The sequence below is a fragment of the Convolutriloba macropyga genome, chromosome 12, assembly GCF_964194025.1.
Source record: "Convolutriloba macropyga chromosome 12, txConMacr16.3, whole genome shotgun sequence".
NCBI classification, from domain to species: domain Eukaryota; kingdom Metazoa; phylum Xenacoelomorpha; order Acoela; family Convolutidae; genus Convolutriloba; species Convolutriloba macropyga.
The window spans coordinates 26,303,968-26,324,882 of record NC_134479.1 but is presented as its reverse complement, the minus strand read 5'-3'; the positions used below and the strand labels follow the sequence as shown (position 1 = coordinate 26,324,882).

General features: G+C 32.7%; 1 protein-coding gene across 1 annotated transcript in view; it reads right to left on the bottom strand.

Moving 5' to 3' along the window:
* LOC142350349 (uncharacterized) overlaps positions 1 to 14,101 on the bottom strand; it is a 52,700-nt gene extending 38,599 nt beyond the window's left edge. The window contains exons 1-2 of the mRNA XM_075402184.1: positions 13,569 to 14,101; positions 10,237 to 10,354 (exon numbers count right to left, since the gene is read on the bottom strand). Of these exons, the coding sequence (XP_075258299.1) occupies positions 10,237 to 10,354; positions 13,569 to 13,652 (202 nt within the window). The 5' untranslated portion in view covers positions 13,653 to 14,101. The remainder of the gene's footprint in view (positions 1 to 10,236; positions 10,355 to 13,568) is intronic.
* Positions 14,102 to 20,915: the final 6,814 nt, after the last annotated feature.

The following is a 20,915-nucleotide window of genomic DNA, read 5'->3' as shown; positions in this document are numbered from 1 at the left end:
CACAAATACAGGGTGGAACAAGAAAAGTAATGAATATATCAGAAAATGATTTTAGTTTATCTGACGCACCCGAAGGATTTACAGACTCTTGTAATGCTATACATAATGTAGCCGACTATTTCAAATTTGGCAAAAATATAAATCAAATAGTTAAGCTCACAGATAGTAAACCATTGGATAATATATATAGTGAAATACAAGAAGAAGTAAATTATGTACAATTGGACGACTCAGGATATAATGACGACGGATTTGGTGACGTCATAGATAATTTAGTCGATCCAACATTGATACATGCACTAGAGAAGGCAAAGGAAATCTACAAAGAGCGTACAAAGAATTATACTATCATAGAGTCAACAGCACTGCATAACGAGAATGTTAACTCAGACTGCTCTGATTTGCTAACGAAGTTAACCGAATTTGGTAAGAAGACACAACTAGATATTGACACTATACTACAAGAACAAAATAAAGACCCTGTATTACACATAGAACGGAAATGGATAGAATCAGGCAACGAACCTGAACACTACTATATGACTCGACAGTGTAAAGCACTAAAAGCTTACAAGAGTATATATATAAGTTACTACTACTAGATGAGAGTTATAAACTACTATATCTCAATAAACCTAATGAGAACGGTTCGTTCGAACTAAAGATGTGTATTCCTATCTCATTTTTTCTTAAGTGTTTCGAGCTAGCGCATAGTAACCCTATGAGTGGCCACCGTGGCGATGCTAGTAATTTAAATAATATATCCAGATTCTTTTATTGGCCTGGAATGTGTAAATGGGTTACGATGTTAATCCACGATTGCTTAGATTGTCAAAAAAATAAAAGTAAAAGACATGATTTAAACGAAGCACCCTTACAGCAATGGGGCGAATTGGAGACAACTCCCTTCCATACTATACATATCGACCATAAAGGACGTTTTCGGCCTTCCAGTAATGGCAAGCACTACTGTCTTGTAGTTGTAGACTCTTTCTCTAGATATGTAGAAGTATATGCTGTTAAGTCCGGTAATTCTGACGACACTATAAAGCAAATGGAGAAACTTATAACTAGCTTCCAAATACCTCAGCACATAGTACATGATAATGGTACTGCCTTTTTGAGTAGTGATTTTGCAAACTGGACTTTTGAGCTTGGAATTACACTGAGGCCACGAACGGCAAATTCCCCTTGGACTAATGGGAAAGTAGAAATCCAAAATAAGCACCTTACAAACTATCTCAGGCACTTTCTAAACACTACTGGAAACAATTAGGCAAAATTTGTTGACAAATTTGCATTTGCGCATAATACAGCAGTGAGTTATAGTACTGGTTATACGCCGTACGAAATTATATTCGGAGTAAAACCACAAATACCTATTTCACTTAGACTAGGATTGCTGCGGGATAAAATGAAGAATTGTATATCTCAATATTGTCAGGACTTGCCGTCACATACACATTGTAAAAATTCGTGTAAAAACGAAAAGGTAGATAATCTATTACAAAATAGATTATCCAGTTCTGTACTACAACGTGAGACAGATTTTAAGAACATATATTGTAACACTTATACTCGTTGTCGTCAAGTTACAAATAAAGCCAATGAATAAAGAAATAGATTTAAACTCGGACAACCAATCAGCATTGGAAGCAAAATTCTACTAGAGAATCATTTCTAAAAACTTACTTATATCTAAGAAACTACAATCACTTCGGTCCGGTCCATACACTGTTACAAAATATATAACTAATACAACATATGAAATACAAGGAGACGAGACCCAACAAAAAAGGGTAGTGCATAGAAATCTTATAGTAGAATACTTTCCGAAAGAAAGAGCAATACAACCCCTTATTGCCGATTATACTACTGTATATGCTGAACCCGAACAATTCTATGATAACTATAAGAGGCATTACATAGACAAATTTAATACTACTCAACCTAGTAATAATATGCACTATATGCCTTGGCCAGTTTTCAACAATGTTGAAACGCCGCCGCAACCCCCAAATAATAGACCCACTACTACTGCTTCTACTAAAACTACTACTAGTAGTAGCAATAACCCTGCGATTGATTCCGGCATTGACACATTAGGACTCCGAACATTACTTAATACACAACAACAAGTTACTTCGCCTAGTAAGTCATTTAGGCCCCAGCATATATCTACTCCATATCCAAGAGGACCTCTTAGTTATCCACAAACACCTCTTTCCCCCCAACCATTAGCACATGATATAAGTCCCTTTAACTTTCAGAGTAGTTCACAAGTCATTACTACACAACCTACAACCCCTTAGCTAGGGAATCAGTAAATGAAAAGTTATGTCCTACTGAGTCCAGAAGGTCAGGCAGACAAGTGGTTGCTACAAAATTGTTTAATGATCCTATTCCATGCGACGCTTTAAAAGATAAAAAGAAATAAAACATTTAGTACACGAAAATATTCTTACAGAACAAAATAATTTTTATTATTAGCCAGTCAAAATCTAGCATTTATAAAAAAAAAGGAATAAAAATTCCAATTCTGAAAACCATTAAAAAACGAAAACTTGAATAAAAAAATGGGATAAATAATCCCAAACAAGGAAAACCAATGAAATTGCGCAAACTGGTTTGAAAAACGGGAATATCTTCCCAGCCAATAAAAATGGGAATTTTTGAGACATATTTCTAAAGTGTGATGGAACAGCCCATTTTCCACAGTGTAAATAGGGAATTAAAAACACAATGATTTCGGCTTTATTTACGCTACTTTCCTCCTTTCCGATTTAACCACAGAGACTTTTCTAGAGAAAGAAACATCAAGTCTATTCGCCGTCTTAAAATTCAACTTCGAATATAAAATCCCTTCAAGCATTCATACCTTCACTAAAATAATTCAATATTAAGATGAATTCAGAGCAACAAACAGTTGAGCTAACCAGCTTTCAGTTCCCCAAGCACGATTCAGAAGTGTTGGACGAAATAATTGAAGAAAGTAAATTTATAATTCTTCTTCTTTCACTGTTAGCAAATTTCTATCTTTTCAATATAAGAGTACCTGTAATTGTACCTCTAATAATTTCCGCACTAACCTCAATCAATGGAGCAAATGCAGAATCCGAATTTAAAAATACTCTAAAGAAAGTAAAAGTAGGACACTTCGATTGCTCTAAAATGGATTCTAATAAAATGTATTCATTAAACAAAATAGCTCCGTGTGATATCGAGACCGAAAAAATTAAAGTAAGTGAGGCAACCGCTACTATTATGCAGCGCAGTTATAAGACTAAATCAGAAGCCACTATGTGTAAAGCTACAAATCAACGCCTAAAGTGGTATTGTGATAATTTTGACGATAGTGGATTATCCGCTACACAAGCAACTATTAGCTCCGATTTTATATTAACTGCCGAGCAATGTCTCGAAGCTAAGAAAACAGGCTCTGCAACTATTAACATTCACAAAGTTCCGTTTACAAAAAATGTATAGAAACAAACAGAAATAAATAAAGGCTACATTATTGATGAATACAGTAATGAGTGCACAGAAACAGGATGGATCTATCACGATGCTTACAAGACATATATGCAAGATATCAAGTTACTAGTAAATTTAGAAGATGGAACGGTAAATAACCACTATAATATTCCCCTGCCCTGTAGCCTAAACGAAAATGGCTGTAATAGTGGATCAACTGATCCATATGCATATACATGGGAAAATAGAGATAATTGTATAATAGAAGAATTACACACATTTCCAGTAAAAATGATACAAATGGATAGAAAATATTATATAGTAAGAGAATTTGAAACTGAGCCTGAAACAACAGAAGCTGTTATTAGACGTGCGCAACCAATTAAAGGGCCACGAAGTGCCTTCTTTTTTCAGATTTATAATAATCCACAGTCAATTTGTGACTCAAACAAAATAGTCTATCCTACTCCTTATAGCTCTTTATACATATATTACGAAGGAGGATTCGATATGGGTACAGGAAAAGCAAAAAGCCAATTTCAAGTGTTGTAAAAAATACTTATATAAATGGCAAAAAAGGCAAATTTTTTTTAAAACGGACTTCCTACAGAGATGGAGAACGAAGTGTTGATTTGGAATCAGGAATAAATTATGAAGCCCATATGGGAACGAAATTTGATTATTACGAATATACTAATATAAGAAGACTACAACTTTTAGATTTACAAATGAGAAAAACTGATTGTGAGTTAGAGCGTGCTATCAAAAGAACAAATCTAGTCTATTCACATAAAAATCCACGTATGGCTGGATTCGTACTAACAAATAATCGCTCAATGTTCTTAGAGACAAACGATAATCTTGCATGGCTAAATCATTGCCCACAATATTTTTCACCATTACAAATAATGGACAACAAAGGTTATAATAGAATTCCAATAATGTATCTAAATAAAATACATTTCGTTGATCCAATTACCAGAAAGACGTATACTAGCGCCGAAGAACGATCGTGTGTAGATAGACTCGATAATTTATTTCGACTAGATATTGAAGATGATAACTCCTGGGTTGAATTAACACCAAGTATAACTAGAGTCAAAGGACCATCTGTTTTTGAGCCTAATATTGCTCAACAAAGATTAACCAAATACAAATTCCAGGACAGCGATGAAATATATTTATTTACTGATCAAGAATTAAAGAAATTTTGGCGCGGAATTAACTTTAACAACGAAATGAAAAAAGCTATACAAACTTTCTCTAAAGAACTTGTTGTTTCACAAGATAATTTTAAAAGTGAGGATAGACCTTATCTTAACTATCCAATGAGAACAGTCTACTTAGACTCTTTTATTTCTCCTAACTTCTTTGATAACCGCTATATAGAAATGTTCGGTTATACACAATTTATATTAGAGCAATACGCAATTTATTTTGCCGCTTTTCTTTTCTTGAAATTTATTATCCAAATTGTTGTAACAATTGTAAAAGCCCTACAGATACATAAAATAACTGGAGCTTCTGTTAATTTTGACAAAATCTTTTTATTTGCCACATACAATATTCTGTTCACGTCTATTATGACTTTTATCTTTAAAAGTGAGTCAACCAATGAGAAACAGCCAGATGAAGTTGAGCATTTAGTAACTGAAATGAAAGAAACGAAATTTAATTTATATCCACATATTCCGCTCCCATTATATAGTGCAGTTAGAAATGAGAGAAATGAAAACAATGAAAAAATGGAGATAATCCAATTTGTCCCGTCTAAAAGCAATAATGACTATAAAAAATATACGAAAAACGCAAATAATTAGTTTTTTTTTGTATATAAATAAAGATCTTATCCATAAAACACACTTATGTTGTTTCTATTTTCAGAATTTAGGTAACGAAGGTGACGATAACATGCCGGATCTAGATGACTTCATTCTTCCAGACACCTTTGAAGAACTGATGGGCCATCAACAGGAACAACCACAGCAACAACCAGTACAAGCCAAACCAGGAAAAAGTGTGCAAAACCTCAATACCGGGAGAGGAGAGAAAAAAATCGACATGACAGAAGTAACGATTGCCCCAACAGCTACACATTTAAAACTTACAGCAAAAGTAAGCCTATCTAACCACGAATCCTCACCATGAGTCAACGACTAGAAAGGCAGAAGTTCAATGAGGAAAGAACAAGAAGTAGACAATTCCGAGGACACCCAAATTTCGACTGGGGCCTACAATACAGAATATTACCCGAAGGAAATATATATAATGTTCAATCTTATAGTTCGAAATTGAAAACGTATCGCCTAAAAAACATAGCACTTGACAAACAGAATTTAACAGTCCCATATCAGTTTATAACAGCGGATCTCAACAATGAAAGGGACACTTACACACTAGGACTCGAACAAAATTTTTTACGAGAGAAGAAGAAAAACGCACATTTGTTGAATCGAATCAAATTTTTACAAAATAAGATCAATGAACTCTAAGGAAACCAAAACTAAAAACTTTTGCTCTTAATTTTGTTTGTTATAAACACTGTTGTAAATTTTATATAAGTTTCTATCTAACCTTGTATATCCAGCCAGTCACAATAAAACCTGCTTAGTCGCCGGTTGAGATGTACTGAAAATGGGAACTTTTTTCCCAAAAACAAAAAGGGAACTTTTGTCCCAAAATAAAAAAGGGATGTTTTATCCCACTTTTTAAATGGGAAATTAATTCCCATATTACTGACTATAAATAGGAAGCACATTTTTATATCAATCAGTTAGTTAGCTGATATTCGTTCTTCAATTGTTCAGTCTTATAGTTGTTATCAAACAGTTGTTCAACAGTTGTCAAACAGTTCTCGTTTAAGTTACCAACAGTTGTTGTTGGTTATTAAATAATATAACATATGATATCAATTTTACTTAAATCTCTATTTGTATCATACCACCCAAACTGTTCTTATAATAAAATTTTAAATTCCATTTCTTTTATCTTTAGAACATCAAAGCTAAACCCTCTTTGTATACTCCCATTTAATCGGCGAGTATATCCAAATGAAAACACATAATCAAGTCACATAACCTAATGTAAATCCATTATATGGTTCCAGTGGTAAAATTGATGAACCATTAGAACACATATATCAACTTTAGTAGAAATTGCCACCAACTCAAGAAAAAAAACCAGCAAAATGGGAAGTCAAACTGCCTCGTGTCAAAAAAAATTGTAAAAAGGGAAAATTTGTTAGTCAGCAATTACTAGCTTTACAATAAAAGTAATTTGAAGTTGAAGCTTAACAATTTCACCATTTTTTGCACCATTTACCGTAATGTTCCTGTGTGATTGAAAACCTCACTCAGTTTCCCTCTCATTGACATCAAGAAACCAAATTTATGTGAACTGAAAGAGAGCACCCAATATAATTTAATCTTTTGGATTGTAAACAGCTGTGATAAGATCATTAGTACCAATCTGTGATTGTTTTGAGGTTTTTAAATAGATACAATTGTTCCCAAGTAAAAAAAACAACAGTTCAAAAAGGATCCGAAAATAAACAAAAATGCGTGAAATCGACTAAAATTAGCAAGAATCTGTCAACACTGCTGTTCTAAATGGTTTTGCAAGATAGAAGAGATCCAACTAGCCCCCAAATTAAATTATGAAATTGCGTGCAGGATCTAGGGCTAACAGAAATGTCAAAAGAAATGGCTTATTGCTGGTTTTTATGAGCAAACCGTTAATCATCAGAATAATCAGCCAAAACATGGCAAAAATCTTAAGCATTGTAATTTTTTTTTCGCTATGCTTTTTTTTCAAATTTATTTTAGCAATATAAACAAAGTTACGAACTTTGAGCAAAAAGTTTTAAATAGTGACAAGGAGGCGCGGTATTGTTCGTACGCACATAAGGTTGCGACCCGCTCATCCAAATTCTTGATTTAATTGGCTACAAAATGGTGAAGAGATAGAAAACTTTCAAAAACATACATATTGTTCCATAAACAACCAATGGATTACACTAACGCCACCCTAGAGGGCCGATGATTGTTGATGAAAATATGACTACTAGAAAGGCCCCAACCAAATATCAAACAACTAACAATATTTACGACCAAAACTTGATATCTATAATAAATAAAATTATTACAAAATCAAACACGAATCAGATAAAACCTGAACGAAACAATTTAACCTATACTTCATTAGAAAAGATATGGGACCTATTCTCAATGCAAATGATTAGACTGTTCTCAAGTCGGCAAAAGAGAGCAAAGACGTGCAAAGCTCAAAAATACGTCTCTTTTTTTGAAAACAATTAATTTCACCGTTATTAATGTCGTTAGATATCAAATGAAATCCCTATCATGTTCGTTTATATCTCCATATGTAGCAATTGAGACAAGTAATTATCCAATGTACAATTGCGAAAAATTTCAGAGCCAATGAGACCAACGTTTATGGTTATAAATTAAAAAGAAAACAAAAATCCTATAAAATGTACAAATATAAAAAAAATCTCAAATATTTTTTGAAATCTCGTATAAACAGATGTAGCAAAGCCGAGAAGCAAGTGTTTGAAGCTAAAACTGTTATAGAGATTAATTTTTATTTCACTGGAAACAGGTTGTGACCTGTGCTTACAGAGAATGAGCTACAAATTGAGCGAAAAACTATTTAAAAAAGTGACGAAGATCAAAAACCCAAATATGTTTTTGAAATCCAATATTTTCAATAGTCATAACACAATTAACAATTCAACAAACAGCGATGGATTGAATTGCAATACGCCAGGAAGCCAATTGCGCCTGTTAATAATGAGACTGAGACACGACCACACAAAATATCTTCAAATTTTTAAAAAGCCAAATTTTCAAACAAGATCAAAAGGCAGTATAATTATAAGATGTTACCTGCAAGAACTGTTTACTGTCACTTTTTCCTCATCTTAACATAATAGAGTCCTCATTATGAAAGGACTACGTAGACACGACAACAAAAAAAAACAAAAATTGAGCAGTATAGAAATCTTGAAAACGTTTTTATGAAATTAATGGCCGAAGCAATCGGTCACAACGTATAAACTAGCGGAAAACAAATGTTTGAATCATCAAAACTGACTGAGAATTCTAATTAGTGGGATTGACTTACATGGTTACAAAAATGAAAGCAAAAAAGAATACAAAAGAATAAAAATTTTTTAATTTCAGTTTTTAATTCATTGAAACAAACAGCTATAAACTGAAGTATTTAACTAGGTTATATTATACAACCCGGGGAAGTAATTGAGACTTATCCTTATCAGGTGAATGTATGACGTACGACAACAAAAAGAAAGAGAAACATGGGCAAAACAAAAAAGGGCCGATGTCTGAGTCTCAGCACAAAGAGCTTAAAATATATAACAAAAACATATCCAGATACTTCTCTTTCCACCGCTGTGCGTCTTCCCTGCTATGTTTTCCTTCAATAGGATTTGTTATAATGGCAGAATTAGACAAGGAAACAAAAAGAACTCATAAAATATGCAATTATGCTATAAAAAAAAGAAAACGCGTAGTATCAAAACAAAGAGACCATTAGTTAAACATAAAACCGTTACGGACATTAATCTATAACCCCAAAGAAATAGGTTTTGGCCTGTTTTTACTGAGACTGCGCCCGAAGTTGAGAGAAATCAGATAAAGTAGTGGCAAAGTTCAAAAATTAACCGATACTTTCTTAAAACAAATTTATTCAAAGTCATATCATACATTAGATGACAACTGAAAGAATAGTCTAGGTTGATTTAGACTCCTGAAAACTAAGTGGAGCTTTGACCGGGGACAATAAGTCAATGGGCTACAGAAAAGATAACAAATAAAAGCAAAGTACATAAAAAAGTTTTTTACGAAAACAATTATTCAGAGCCATAAAAAACAAGAGCTTAACTCTGAAACCACAATATAATCTCGTTGCGCCACGTTTAATGTAAATAGTATCTGTCAATAGTTGAGCCCTGATTTGAATTTCTTGTAAATAAGAAAATACATAAGAAAACATTTACATAGCGGAAAAATTTTAAAAATTTGCGCCCCATTAAAATCTAAAAAATTTTCTTTTCAAGCAAGTGGAAAAAAAAGCAATTTTAGTTCCAAATTTGATCCCGAAAGAAGTCGAATTTTTGAAAAATTTAACATAGTTGTAGTAAAAAAACTGGGATCGAGCAATTCGGCAACCCTCCTCCATCTTTAGAGATAAAATCAATAACACTACAGTTAACAATTTGAACAATTTTTAGCAAAATCGACGAAAATTAGGTCAAAAATATTGAAAATGTGAATAAAAACCGCTGAACTACGTCTAATTTTCACGAAGCTTTAAACCTCCATAACTGAAAATTGGAGCGAAATTTGAAAAAAAATCTTTTTAATTCCATATTCTACGTTGGACGGGCTTTTTAATGATACCACTCACAACTCTTTACGATGATTATATCGATCGGCCAAAATTGTCTGAACAAAAAAACCCCATTTGAGTATATAGCTCATCCCCCACTAAAGTGGGTCGGAACAAATATTAGCTAAAATTCAGAAACTTTAAAACACGATAATTATCGCGTTTTAAAGTTTCAGTGAATATATTAGCCGATATTCACTATTTTAAAAATGTTTGTTGAAACTTTTTAACTTTGTTTAATTTGGTAAAATAAATTTCAAAAAAGCATAATGAAAAAAAGTTTTTTACAATGTTTAATCAATATGGTTCTGTTGGAGGTTGAACAATTACCTCCTGTTCTTTCCGCGCAACAGTTGTCCTTTGAAGGGGCGAAGAAGAACACACATTGTTGAGCAGGTTGTAGTGCAATCGGTTGCTCCATGTGGGATTGTCGTCCACTTAAAAATCCCTGAAAACCCTCAACATTTAGAAAACTCTTTCAAGATGTTTTTAAAAAAGGTGAAAGAACTACCCTCGAATGCTAAAAATTTTCTTTCAAACGTGATAGTACCAGCTAACTTTTGAGATTTGTACTCAACACTCGGTAGAGTTCAACTAGCTATAATAGTTTTTTCAAGCCTCTCTGATCATTTTAGTTGTAGTGCAACCTTAGTTGTTGGGTAGTCCATTTATGTACGGGACTCTATATCCATGAGCGAAGTATCTATAAAGTATTGATTTTTTTTTTGCAAAATTTGAATAAACGCAAAGGAGCACCAGTACAACAAGCGATTTACGTATGCGATTAACAGAAACTGTTTAAGAGACATAAATTCATATTGTCAAGGGTGGTTTGTAGAGTATGACCATCCCACCTAACCCCACTCCCCACTTCAGCCCCCCATTTCCACGCCCTCCGCTCATTTCCACCCGTACCCAAGCACGCTGACTCCTCCCCCATGCTCACTAACCCCCCCTTTTCAAATTGCAATCATATCTATTATAATAAACGTGTTGCATTGGAACCGGGTACTCCTATAAAGCTTGAATAATTTTGATAAGTTCTTGCTGACTTGCTAAGAACTTATTAAGATCTTATCATGATTTCTCAAGAACACTTTCATTGTAGGTGCCCTGAATAATTAGAGAGTAACGACCTTCCCAACCCCAACTTCTGGATGTGCGGATTAATATTCAATATAAAAAATTCGAAAAGTTGTGTAAAGACAAATATGATCTTGCAAAGACTTGTCAAGTTTTTTCAAGTTTTGTTTCACTGGGCAGCGATTCACTCAAACACACAAGAAAACTGTTTGCTCTACTTTCTAAGTACAGTAAGCATAACTGACTGAGCCCGGAACGGGCCCCTGAAGTGTTTATCCGAAGTCACAACTATTTTAATTTGAGGCATATTAGCCTGAAAGTGCATTAGAAAATTTGTTTTTTTTTTCAACTGCTAAACAGCACATCCCTTGTGCTCACTAGAGGGAACGGATAAATTTTTATCGCTGCGTTTCATCAAAAGTTTCTTAAATGGTTTCTTTCGCTTTTCCATGGGGTGAACTGATCAACAATGGCTGTACAATAAGCTCAAATATATCCGCATTTAGCTCGACAGGATAATATAAAATAACTATGATCGAGGAAAATACAGGAGACATTCTTAGAATTTTAGCAAAATTCCGGCCATAGTTTTATTCAAAATACTATGAATATTTGAATCGCAATCACATCAGATATTTTTTTCGAATAACTGCAAAGGAAGAACTGAATATTTTCATTAAGAGAACATTGTTCTTTAAATTAAAAAAAAATGGAAAAAAGGCCAATTAATTTATATATTTCTACTTTTTTGCCCCTAAATTGCTTGGGCAAACTATTGTTGACTTTAGCGCAGTCATTTATTCTGATGATTACGATAGGAACCAATGGGAGACCAATACATTAAAAATGATAGAAAAACTATCCTTCCTATGGTTTGGTATAGACATTCTTGAGTTGTAAAAACTCGTTTTAGTGGCATCATTTTGTTTCGTTTCCTGAGTCTATGGCTCAATCAAAGAAAATGATGTTGATCAGCTCTAATCTTTTTCGCTGCTTGAACAAACCCAAAAGAAGCTTTCTTAAATCACAATCTCTCATGCGATCGTCAATTGAGAGATTTTTGTTACTTGTTTTAGTGACATCAAAGTGACATCTTTCACAGCAAATGCATTATTGATAAACTTTGTAGGATTGTCTATTAGCTTGTCCGTCAAGTGATCATTACTACTTCTTGATGCCCTTAATAATTAAAGAATAACGACGTCCCCAACCCCTACTTCTGGATGTGCGGATTAATAATGGAATATATAAAATTCAAAAAACATTAATCAAATCCCATAAAATTTTGTCACATTCAGACAAACCATTATTCACTTTTAGTCTGGTCGATTAGTATAAACTAGTGGCTCATATAACAAGAATTGACGAACAGAGATCAAATAGCTGGGGCATTACTTCTAAACAAAGAATGGAAAGGAATTTAAGCTTAAAAATTTTTTAAACCGGCTAAATTTTGTAATTCGGGATTTTTTGAGGATTTTCCGACAATTTCTGACAATTTTCCGGGTATTTTGATGACTTTCCGACCATTTATGACGCTCTCCGATGTTTTTTTTAGGCGGTTTCCTGTCTAAATTGGCGCTTTTCCAAATGCCTCTTTTTTGCTTTTTTCCGATGTTCTCCTGGCGTTGTTCTGACTGCTTCCTGGACGATGCGACTAAGTCTGGAAGGCAGAAAATTCAGAATTGACCAAAGTCCTACAAATATAAAATTGTAATTGCCCCAAATCTGAAAAGCTAAAAAAGTGAATTGAGTCAATCTATGACTCTTTAATGATAAGGATTTGAGTTGACACTTGGTAAGTAATGAAATAGACTCGGAGTTCGGCACGGATTGATTTACCGTTTTTATTTGAAATTTTTCTACCCAGAACAACTAATACAGCACTCATGAACGTATAGAAATAATCATGTTTTTAATAAACTCTAGCTTTTTTAGTCCAGAGAAAAACTCCAGTCAAAGATCTTATCTGCCAAAATTGAAATTTTTGAAAATTTTTTGACAAAACTATCCAGGTTTTGCATCTGCTCGCACAGATGGACCCAAATGCCGGTCTTTTCAGTTTTTTCGCTATCAACTACAAATTCAGAGATTGAAACTTTTGATATTTTTATTGCATCTGACATGATCAGAGTATTATCCTTACATTTTTCTGCTTTTATTATGAATAAGCAGTTTCGGTCTCTGACATAATGTAGTGTAAACTGTAATAGTGCTTTCTTGTCAATTGCAAACTGCAAATGATGAGATAGAACTGCTCGGAAGTTTCTTTGGATCAGCGTTTGGTTAGAATGATTCCAGCTCTGGTTTAGAATTGATGTGGATTTTCTGTTTCCGTTTTTAAAAAGGAAATGATTGTTATAACCGCACTACTGAGCTGTATTAATAGGTGTAATAGATGTAAATCTTCAGTAAAAACTTTGAAAAAAAAATTCCAAAATTTTTTGACTCAACATAATGCTTGTTTTTGGTCCGCTCGATCATTTAATATTTAATATTTATTTAATACTGCATATAAAACTCACCGATATTGCTGCAATAATATGAAAAAAAACGTGAACAAAGTAACGCAAACTTACCTGGTTTTGATTAAAGGTCGTTTTCCCGATGAATAACTTGATCAAAAGTACCCTTCGCAAAGTAATGTGCAAGGTTGAAATCATTAGCCGCCCAAGAATAAAGATTTTCTGGGGCACTGCTTTGAAAAGTGAAGAAATGCAAATATTATTCCAGTATTATATCTGCATCTTTTTTTCCAGACCCAGGGGAATAAAGTTAATAAAGTTAATAAATTAACGCACGCCAAATCGTTATTACTTGTCTCAGCTCAGTGAAATCACGTTATAAATGTTTATTAGATTTTGTTTTGAAAGAAAATAAGAAAACTAATGTACGAACGAACAATAAATCCACAGAAAAATGGGAAGATCATTCGAAGTTTATTAATGGAAGATTTGTTTTGTTGACATTAGAGGGTTTCAAAGTTAGTAAAAAGAACATTAAAATAAACTAGCGTAACAACAAATTTGGGTCCTGGTAACAGATTAACAGTTTTAACGCAAATAATTCTTTGAAAAGAATTATTCAGAATAAATTGGATAAATTAACACAAATGAACCTCATAGCTGAGAGAGTAATTTATTTTTCTTTTTTCGACAACTTCGACTTGAACAAAAAAAATAGTTTTCCGGTTTCTTTATTTACAAAAATGAGCGGAAATAAGCAAAAATTGGTTGATAGATCACTTTCTAATTTTGACAAGCCGCAACTTTCTTTTGAACTCAGTAATTTCAGGTGCTTGCTTCTATCTGCAGTCAAATTTATTAAGTAGACTACTTGAAATCAACTTGAAGCCCATGTTATTATCCAGACATCGTTTTATTTTTTCTCTATTTCATTGCTCCTCCCCCACTTTTCCCTCCTTTCGGCAATTTACTTCAAATAAATTGCTCATATTTCACGTTCCCTCCAAATGTCTCCAAATGTCGAAAATAATAGCAACTACATTTCAATTTAGACCAGAAAGCTACTTTAAGCTCAAAGTTGCATGCCGAGAAAATTTGTTACTTCAACGTGAAGAGAAAAAGTGAACTAATTTCTTGTAATTATGGATACAACTTCAAAATTTCAGCTTGGGTATTGAAGCTATAAAAAAGTAATAAGGAGAAAATTACTCTAATTTTTTACATCTACGCAGTATAATAAAAAAAACTGAACGATCTTTTAGAAGGCAACCGACCTGGGTAACGCATAACACGCTTTTTCACGTAAGTTTGGACTTGTTTGGTTTGAACTCTAATTGCCAAATAGTTGCAAAAAGCGATGTAGCAAAATTTTGGAAGAATATAAGCTCATAAAAACTCTGTTGCACATACAATTCTATGAGAAAACCCTTTTGGTTAAAAATTTGTGTTTTGATCAATTGATCAGATGATAAAGGCAACTATATAAAAATTGAAAGATATACAAAAGCCAAAATTAACTCAGACAAATTATACATGGATAGCAATAAACTACCAGCCGTTTATTAAACTTCGAAATACGCTTCGACTATATCCCTTCAAAATATGGAGCTTAACAAAGAAAACAGTAAATAGTATTTGAAACGATACAAAAACCGAAAAAAAGTTGCTGAACCAAATTTGAAATTCAAGACATTGATTCTTCACAGTTTCAAAAAATAGAACTACGGGCGCCAAACATTGTGAGCAGTCTGAGGTATTATTTATTGTACTTTATGGATAAACATTAATTAAATTGATAGCCAAATTTAACTCAGAAGAAACTTGCCATGGTAATCGGCTGTCAGACTTCATTTTTTTTCACTAACGGAAGCAAAATGTTCAAAATATGGATATAAATACGCAAAAAATCAATAAAATGATTTTATAAAGAAATATACCCAGAAAACTAGGTTAACAAATTTTGAAAATCGATACTTTGAATTCTCAGTTCTTCAAAAAAACAACCACGGGCAGCAAAAACCGCTGAGCAGTCGGAAGTATATTTTGGACAGAAGAATCATATATTCAAATTCTGTGTCAAGGGCACGTGCAATAACCAAAAGCACAACTTTTTTAATTAAAGGGTTATTGTTGATTTCTATGTAAACAAGGATGCTCGTTAATGTGCGCTCGCACATGATGCTCCGACCCCAGCTCATCTACATTTCTCTCACAAGATCTGCCATTAGAAAGACTAGGAGAAAAAGACAAACAACTGAATAAGCAAAAACAAAAATTATTTAGCAAATGTGCTTAAGGAAGAGAAAAAGAAATACAAATATTAACCACTCACAATATTTTTATGATATCCATAAACCAAAGGAAATGGATGGAACCTCTCAATAATGAGAATAAGTTACATGTTGACGAAAAGAACACAAACTGAAAGGTATAAAAAACCTTGAAAAGGAGCAATATCATAAATTTTTTACTAATTGCTATAAACCGACTGCATTGAGTAACATCATTTGTTCAAACAGCAATTAGAACCCTATGACACCAGTCAGCATTTTACAACTACATGAAGAATAAAAAAAGGGCAAAAACAGCAAATTCAAAAAAAAAATTTAGCGAGAAAAGTATCAAAGCCAGCAAAAAAAAAGTTTGGTAACAATTTTTCCAAACTCATAAAACGTTTTAACAACAGTGGGTTTCTTTTTTTTAAAAGTATGACTTCAAAAAATCAACACCGTTATATCAACGCCATTAAATTCAATAGCTTTCAACGGAAATCAAAAATATGCTATTTAATGCCTTGAGGAAAAAGCAAGGATGTTTGTCAATCACCAGTCATCAACAGGACATCAAAATAAGTCTTATGATCTTGAAAACAACAACAAGATACATGAAAAAATTCAGTAGAAAAGTGCAAGAACAATGTGTTGAAACCTTTTAATCCATAAGCGTTTCTTTGAAAAATTTATCTAGGATTCATTGGACGTCTTCTTTAAGCCAATGGGAACTATCAATATTGGGATAATGAGATAAGAGTTCAAAAAGAGCCAAAATTACAAAATAGAATCCGATTTTTTTTTTGAAATTATGAAAACTCATGGCATCGAAGTCATAAAACCAATAGTTATCCGACAAAACCAATTACCGTAATAAGTTTGGTCGCAGCAAAAAAGAAGGGGTCTTTTTACTGATGAAACTGACTTACTGTTCAGGAAAAAAGGTTTCATATCGGTTAATGTTCAAAAAATAATAATTTTCAAAAAGTATTTTTTAAAGTCTTAGCAGCCAATAGCCGTCCACTCAAAGCTTTATATAGGTAATTTTAATGCTTATGAGGAAGCCGATTGCACTTATAGTTAACGAGTCTATGCCATAGGACTCCCAAAATTTAGTAAAATCTCAAAAAATAATAAAAATTTCATTAAAAATTTCGAAAAATCAGAGTCAAAGAAAAAAAACATGAGTGATTCCTTGAAAGCGAATTTTTTGTTCATTGGGTATCATTAGACTGCAAATGCGGTTTGTCATTAATGGAACTTCGATATGAAAAGTGGTTAGACTCTAAGCGACTAAAAACAATAAAAAATATGATAATTTACTAAAAAAACAGCTCTCAAATTGAAATCGAGTTTATTTTTATAGTAAAGTTCGCCATGAGACCAGAACTAGCCTTTTGTCGGTCTATTGGTTTACTTTTGTAGCGGGAAATGTAATTTTAAAAAAATTTAAAGAGAAGCCTTAATTTAAACAAAAAATTACGCTAAATGTGAACAAAAGCATGGAAATATAACGTGTTCACACAAAAATTTAAACCACGATAACTCCTCCAAAAATACGAATTTCGAAAAAATCATTTTATTTTCGAAATCTACGCTGGACGAGCTTTTTAATTTTACCACTCACATTCCTCTACGATAAATATTTACATCGGTCAAAATTGTCTGAACAAAACAACCCATTTGAGTATATAGTTCCTCCCCCCACAAGTGGGGTCGGAACAATAAAAAGGTTGATGAGTGGTTTATTTTTTCACGGTATTAAATGAAGATTTTGATGCAAAACGTGTATGAATTTTGAAACTGTTGCCGGAAAACAGCAATGAACAATAGGTAGCACAGTGATGACATCGTGCCGAACAAGTCTTTTGAGACAACTTTATGTGAAGATCACCCACACTGGTTGAATCTCTGACATCCTCCGATCGCAGCACCATCATTACCTATAGTCCAAACTAACTTAGGCCGGAATACCCTTACAGACTTATCTGGTGATCCCCACCACCCAAGGAAGCTAGAAAGCGCAACCTTTTGGATTTGATTAAAGGAAAAGGTGAGAAAGGCATTAAAACGTTCAAGAAAAGAATTCCTTGTATAAACAACTCAGTACCAACAGCAACGTCACCCGCCTACAAAAGAATCGAATACGAAACTAAAGGTAGGATTTGTTGCTGCACTTAAGCAAATCTAAGCAAAACACTGCGGTCGTAGTCAATTTGAAAAATTGCGGTTCGAAGAAAACTCACAAAAGTTTGCAGAAAATGATGGACTTTGTTTACAAATGAAGCATAGGTACAGAGAAACGTTTTCGCAATCTGAGCAAATTTGTTTAAACATGATTTCACAGCTGGATTAGGATGAACACAAAGCTTATATTGGCTTAAATCATCGGAGCCCGGAAGTAGTGGATAAAACAAGGGATTCAACCACCAGTAAAATTTATCCCTTTCTCCTAACGCTAATCGCGCATGTCGAATCGGGCCAAATTTTACTGTTTGCTGAATCCCTTGTTTTATCCACTACTATATATTAGCTCTAAATTTGATAAAAATTAAAAATGGGAACCAAAAATAAAGCAAAAATTAAAAAATCAAAGCAAATGTTACATTTCACTCTTAAAGAGTGATTCACTCTTATTCGGAGTGATCCCCAGTAGAAAAGATCGTTCTTTTTCGCTCTTAAAGAGTGAATCCCTCTTTTTTGATATTTTTATATTTTTTTATACTTTTTATTTCAAATTTTCTATACTTTTCAATAAATTTATATTTTCTTTTATTTTTTCTTTAATTATTCCATTATTAATAAGAAAAGATACAAAATTATAGTATTTACATGAACAACTTTCCCCAGTTTGGGTAATATCAGATCTAGGAACCAGCTCCGCTGATCTTTCTGTTAAATTTCTACTAAATCCTCTAGTCAATTCTATATCTGGATGTTGTTTCTTTACATGAGCCCGTATCCCATCATATCTCAAAATAGAAGTACAATATGAACAATTAACTTTAGCTGAAGTACAACTTCTACATGTATACTTACCCTCATCAAAATTATTTAGTGGTTTTATATAATTACACTTATTACAACATCTAGTTAATACTTCTGAGCTGGGGTTAAGGTTAGGGTTGGGGATAAGGTTAGGGTTAGGGATAAGGTTAGGGTTAGGGTTGGGTTAGGATCTGAGTTAGAGTTATAGTCATAGATAGAACCAGAACCAGAACTAGCGCTAGAACTAGGGTTAGAACCAGAACCAGAACTAGGGTTAGAACTAAAATTAGAATTAGGGTTAGAACTAGAACTAGGGTTAGAACTAGAATTAGAATTAGAATTAGAACTAGGGTTAGAACTAGAACTAGAAATAGAACTAGATTCATTTTTTAAAGAACAACCCCATGGGGAAAAATCATTAGCACAAATACCACTTAATATTATATTACCACACATACATTTATCAGTTTTATCTTTATGACATGATTCATAATGATATTTTAAAACAGCAATGTTTCCACATTTATAGTTACACTCTAAACACTGTAAAAGCATTTATGATAGGGTAAACTTTAATATCTACCTAATCCTTCACAGGGTAAAATTTAGCCATGATTTCAATTAAATCTTTAGTATTATCTTTAGATGTGATGCACTCTGTTAAATATTTATTTCCTAAAGTATTGAGTGTATTAGTTTTACATCTCTCATCTAAAATCAAATCAAGGTCTAATTTTTTTTTATCTTTAACAAAAATTATAATCTCTTCTCTAAATTCTTCATTATTTATATATAGTTTGTTTAAAATGCTTCCTCCCTTTCTATTCAAAATTCCCATCTCTTCATTGACGAAGTCACAATTATATTGATCAGTATACGAACTTTGTTCGTGGTTTACCAAACTGCTTCCCTGATCTATATATTCTTCTGGTATTGTATTTCGTGTTTCACCATTGGTGTAACCACTTCGTGGATCGGACTTTGTCCGTGTTTCACCTTCCAACTCTTCTCCATATCCAACATTAACTAATGTATTTACTCTACTCAACATTGTGCTTGCTCCCATTGCTATAGTTCCAGCATTTCTTGATATTGAATTGGGATAAAAACAATTAAATATAAATAAACCCACGCCTATAATTCCACCAATATTTGATAAAATTTTCATACCCTTTCCTTTAATCATCTCTTTTGTTAAAACATCATTCTGAATTTTAATATTATTTAAAGTAAGAAGCTTATTCAAATAAAACTGATAATTATCATGATTAATGACCTTTCTATCTGTTGCATTAATCATTAGTGGTTTCATATATGCTATAAGTTTATTTATATCTTCTCTTTCTAAGTCATCTTATAAACTAAGAGCTTCTAAATCAAGGAAACCAACTCTTGAATCATATATCATTGTTCTATTACTACTACTAATAATAAAAGTATTTTCCTTTTTATTGTATTTAATTATACCATAACGAAGTTCATCTGACAATCCATCTGTATAATTATAATAGTTACTATTTAATTCACTAATTATTTTATTGAAGTCATGTTCACATTTATATATCTCATTAAAGTTTTTAAATAGGTCAGGTCCATTATAGGTTGTTAAATAAATAGTATCACAACTCATTCTTGCTGTATTAATTATTTGAGCTGGTTTATGACACATTACAATCATTTGAATATTATAATGTCTACCTTCAGTAAAATAATAACCTATATCCTTATTTAACCTATCACCCATATCATCAAATACTATAACACAATTTTGAAATTTATGCATATTATTTTTTGTGATCATATTTATATCACATTTATTAAACCCAGTATAAAACTTATTAGACTCAGGATCTATCCAGTCTCTATCATCTCTACAAACTGTAACTATGGTCCTTTGGTCTTGAACTTGATCTTGAACTTGATCTTGATCTTGAACTTGATCTTGAACTTGAACTTGAACTTGATGTTGAACTTGATCTTGAACGTGATCTTGAACTTGGTCTTGATCTTGATCTTGATCTTGGTTTTGGATTGAGTATAACTTAAAGTGGCGTCTAATAAAATGTGTTTTGCCTGTACCAGTTCCACCATAAACAATATTATGTAGTGGTGACTTTTCATATTCAAATCTAATTAGACTCCTATTCATAAATCCACCAAAGCTTTCTTCTAGTTTTGTATATTTACTTGGTCTTGAATCATA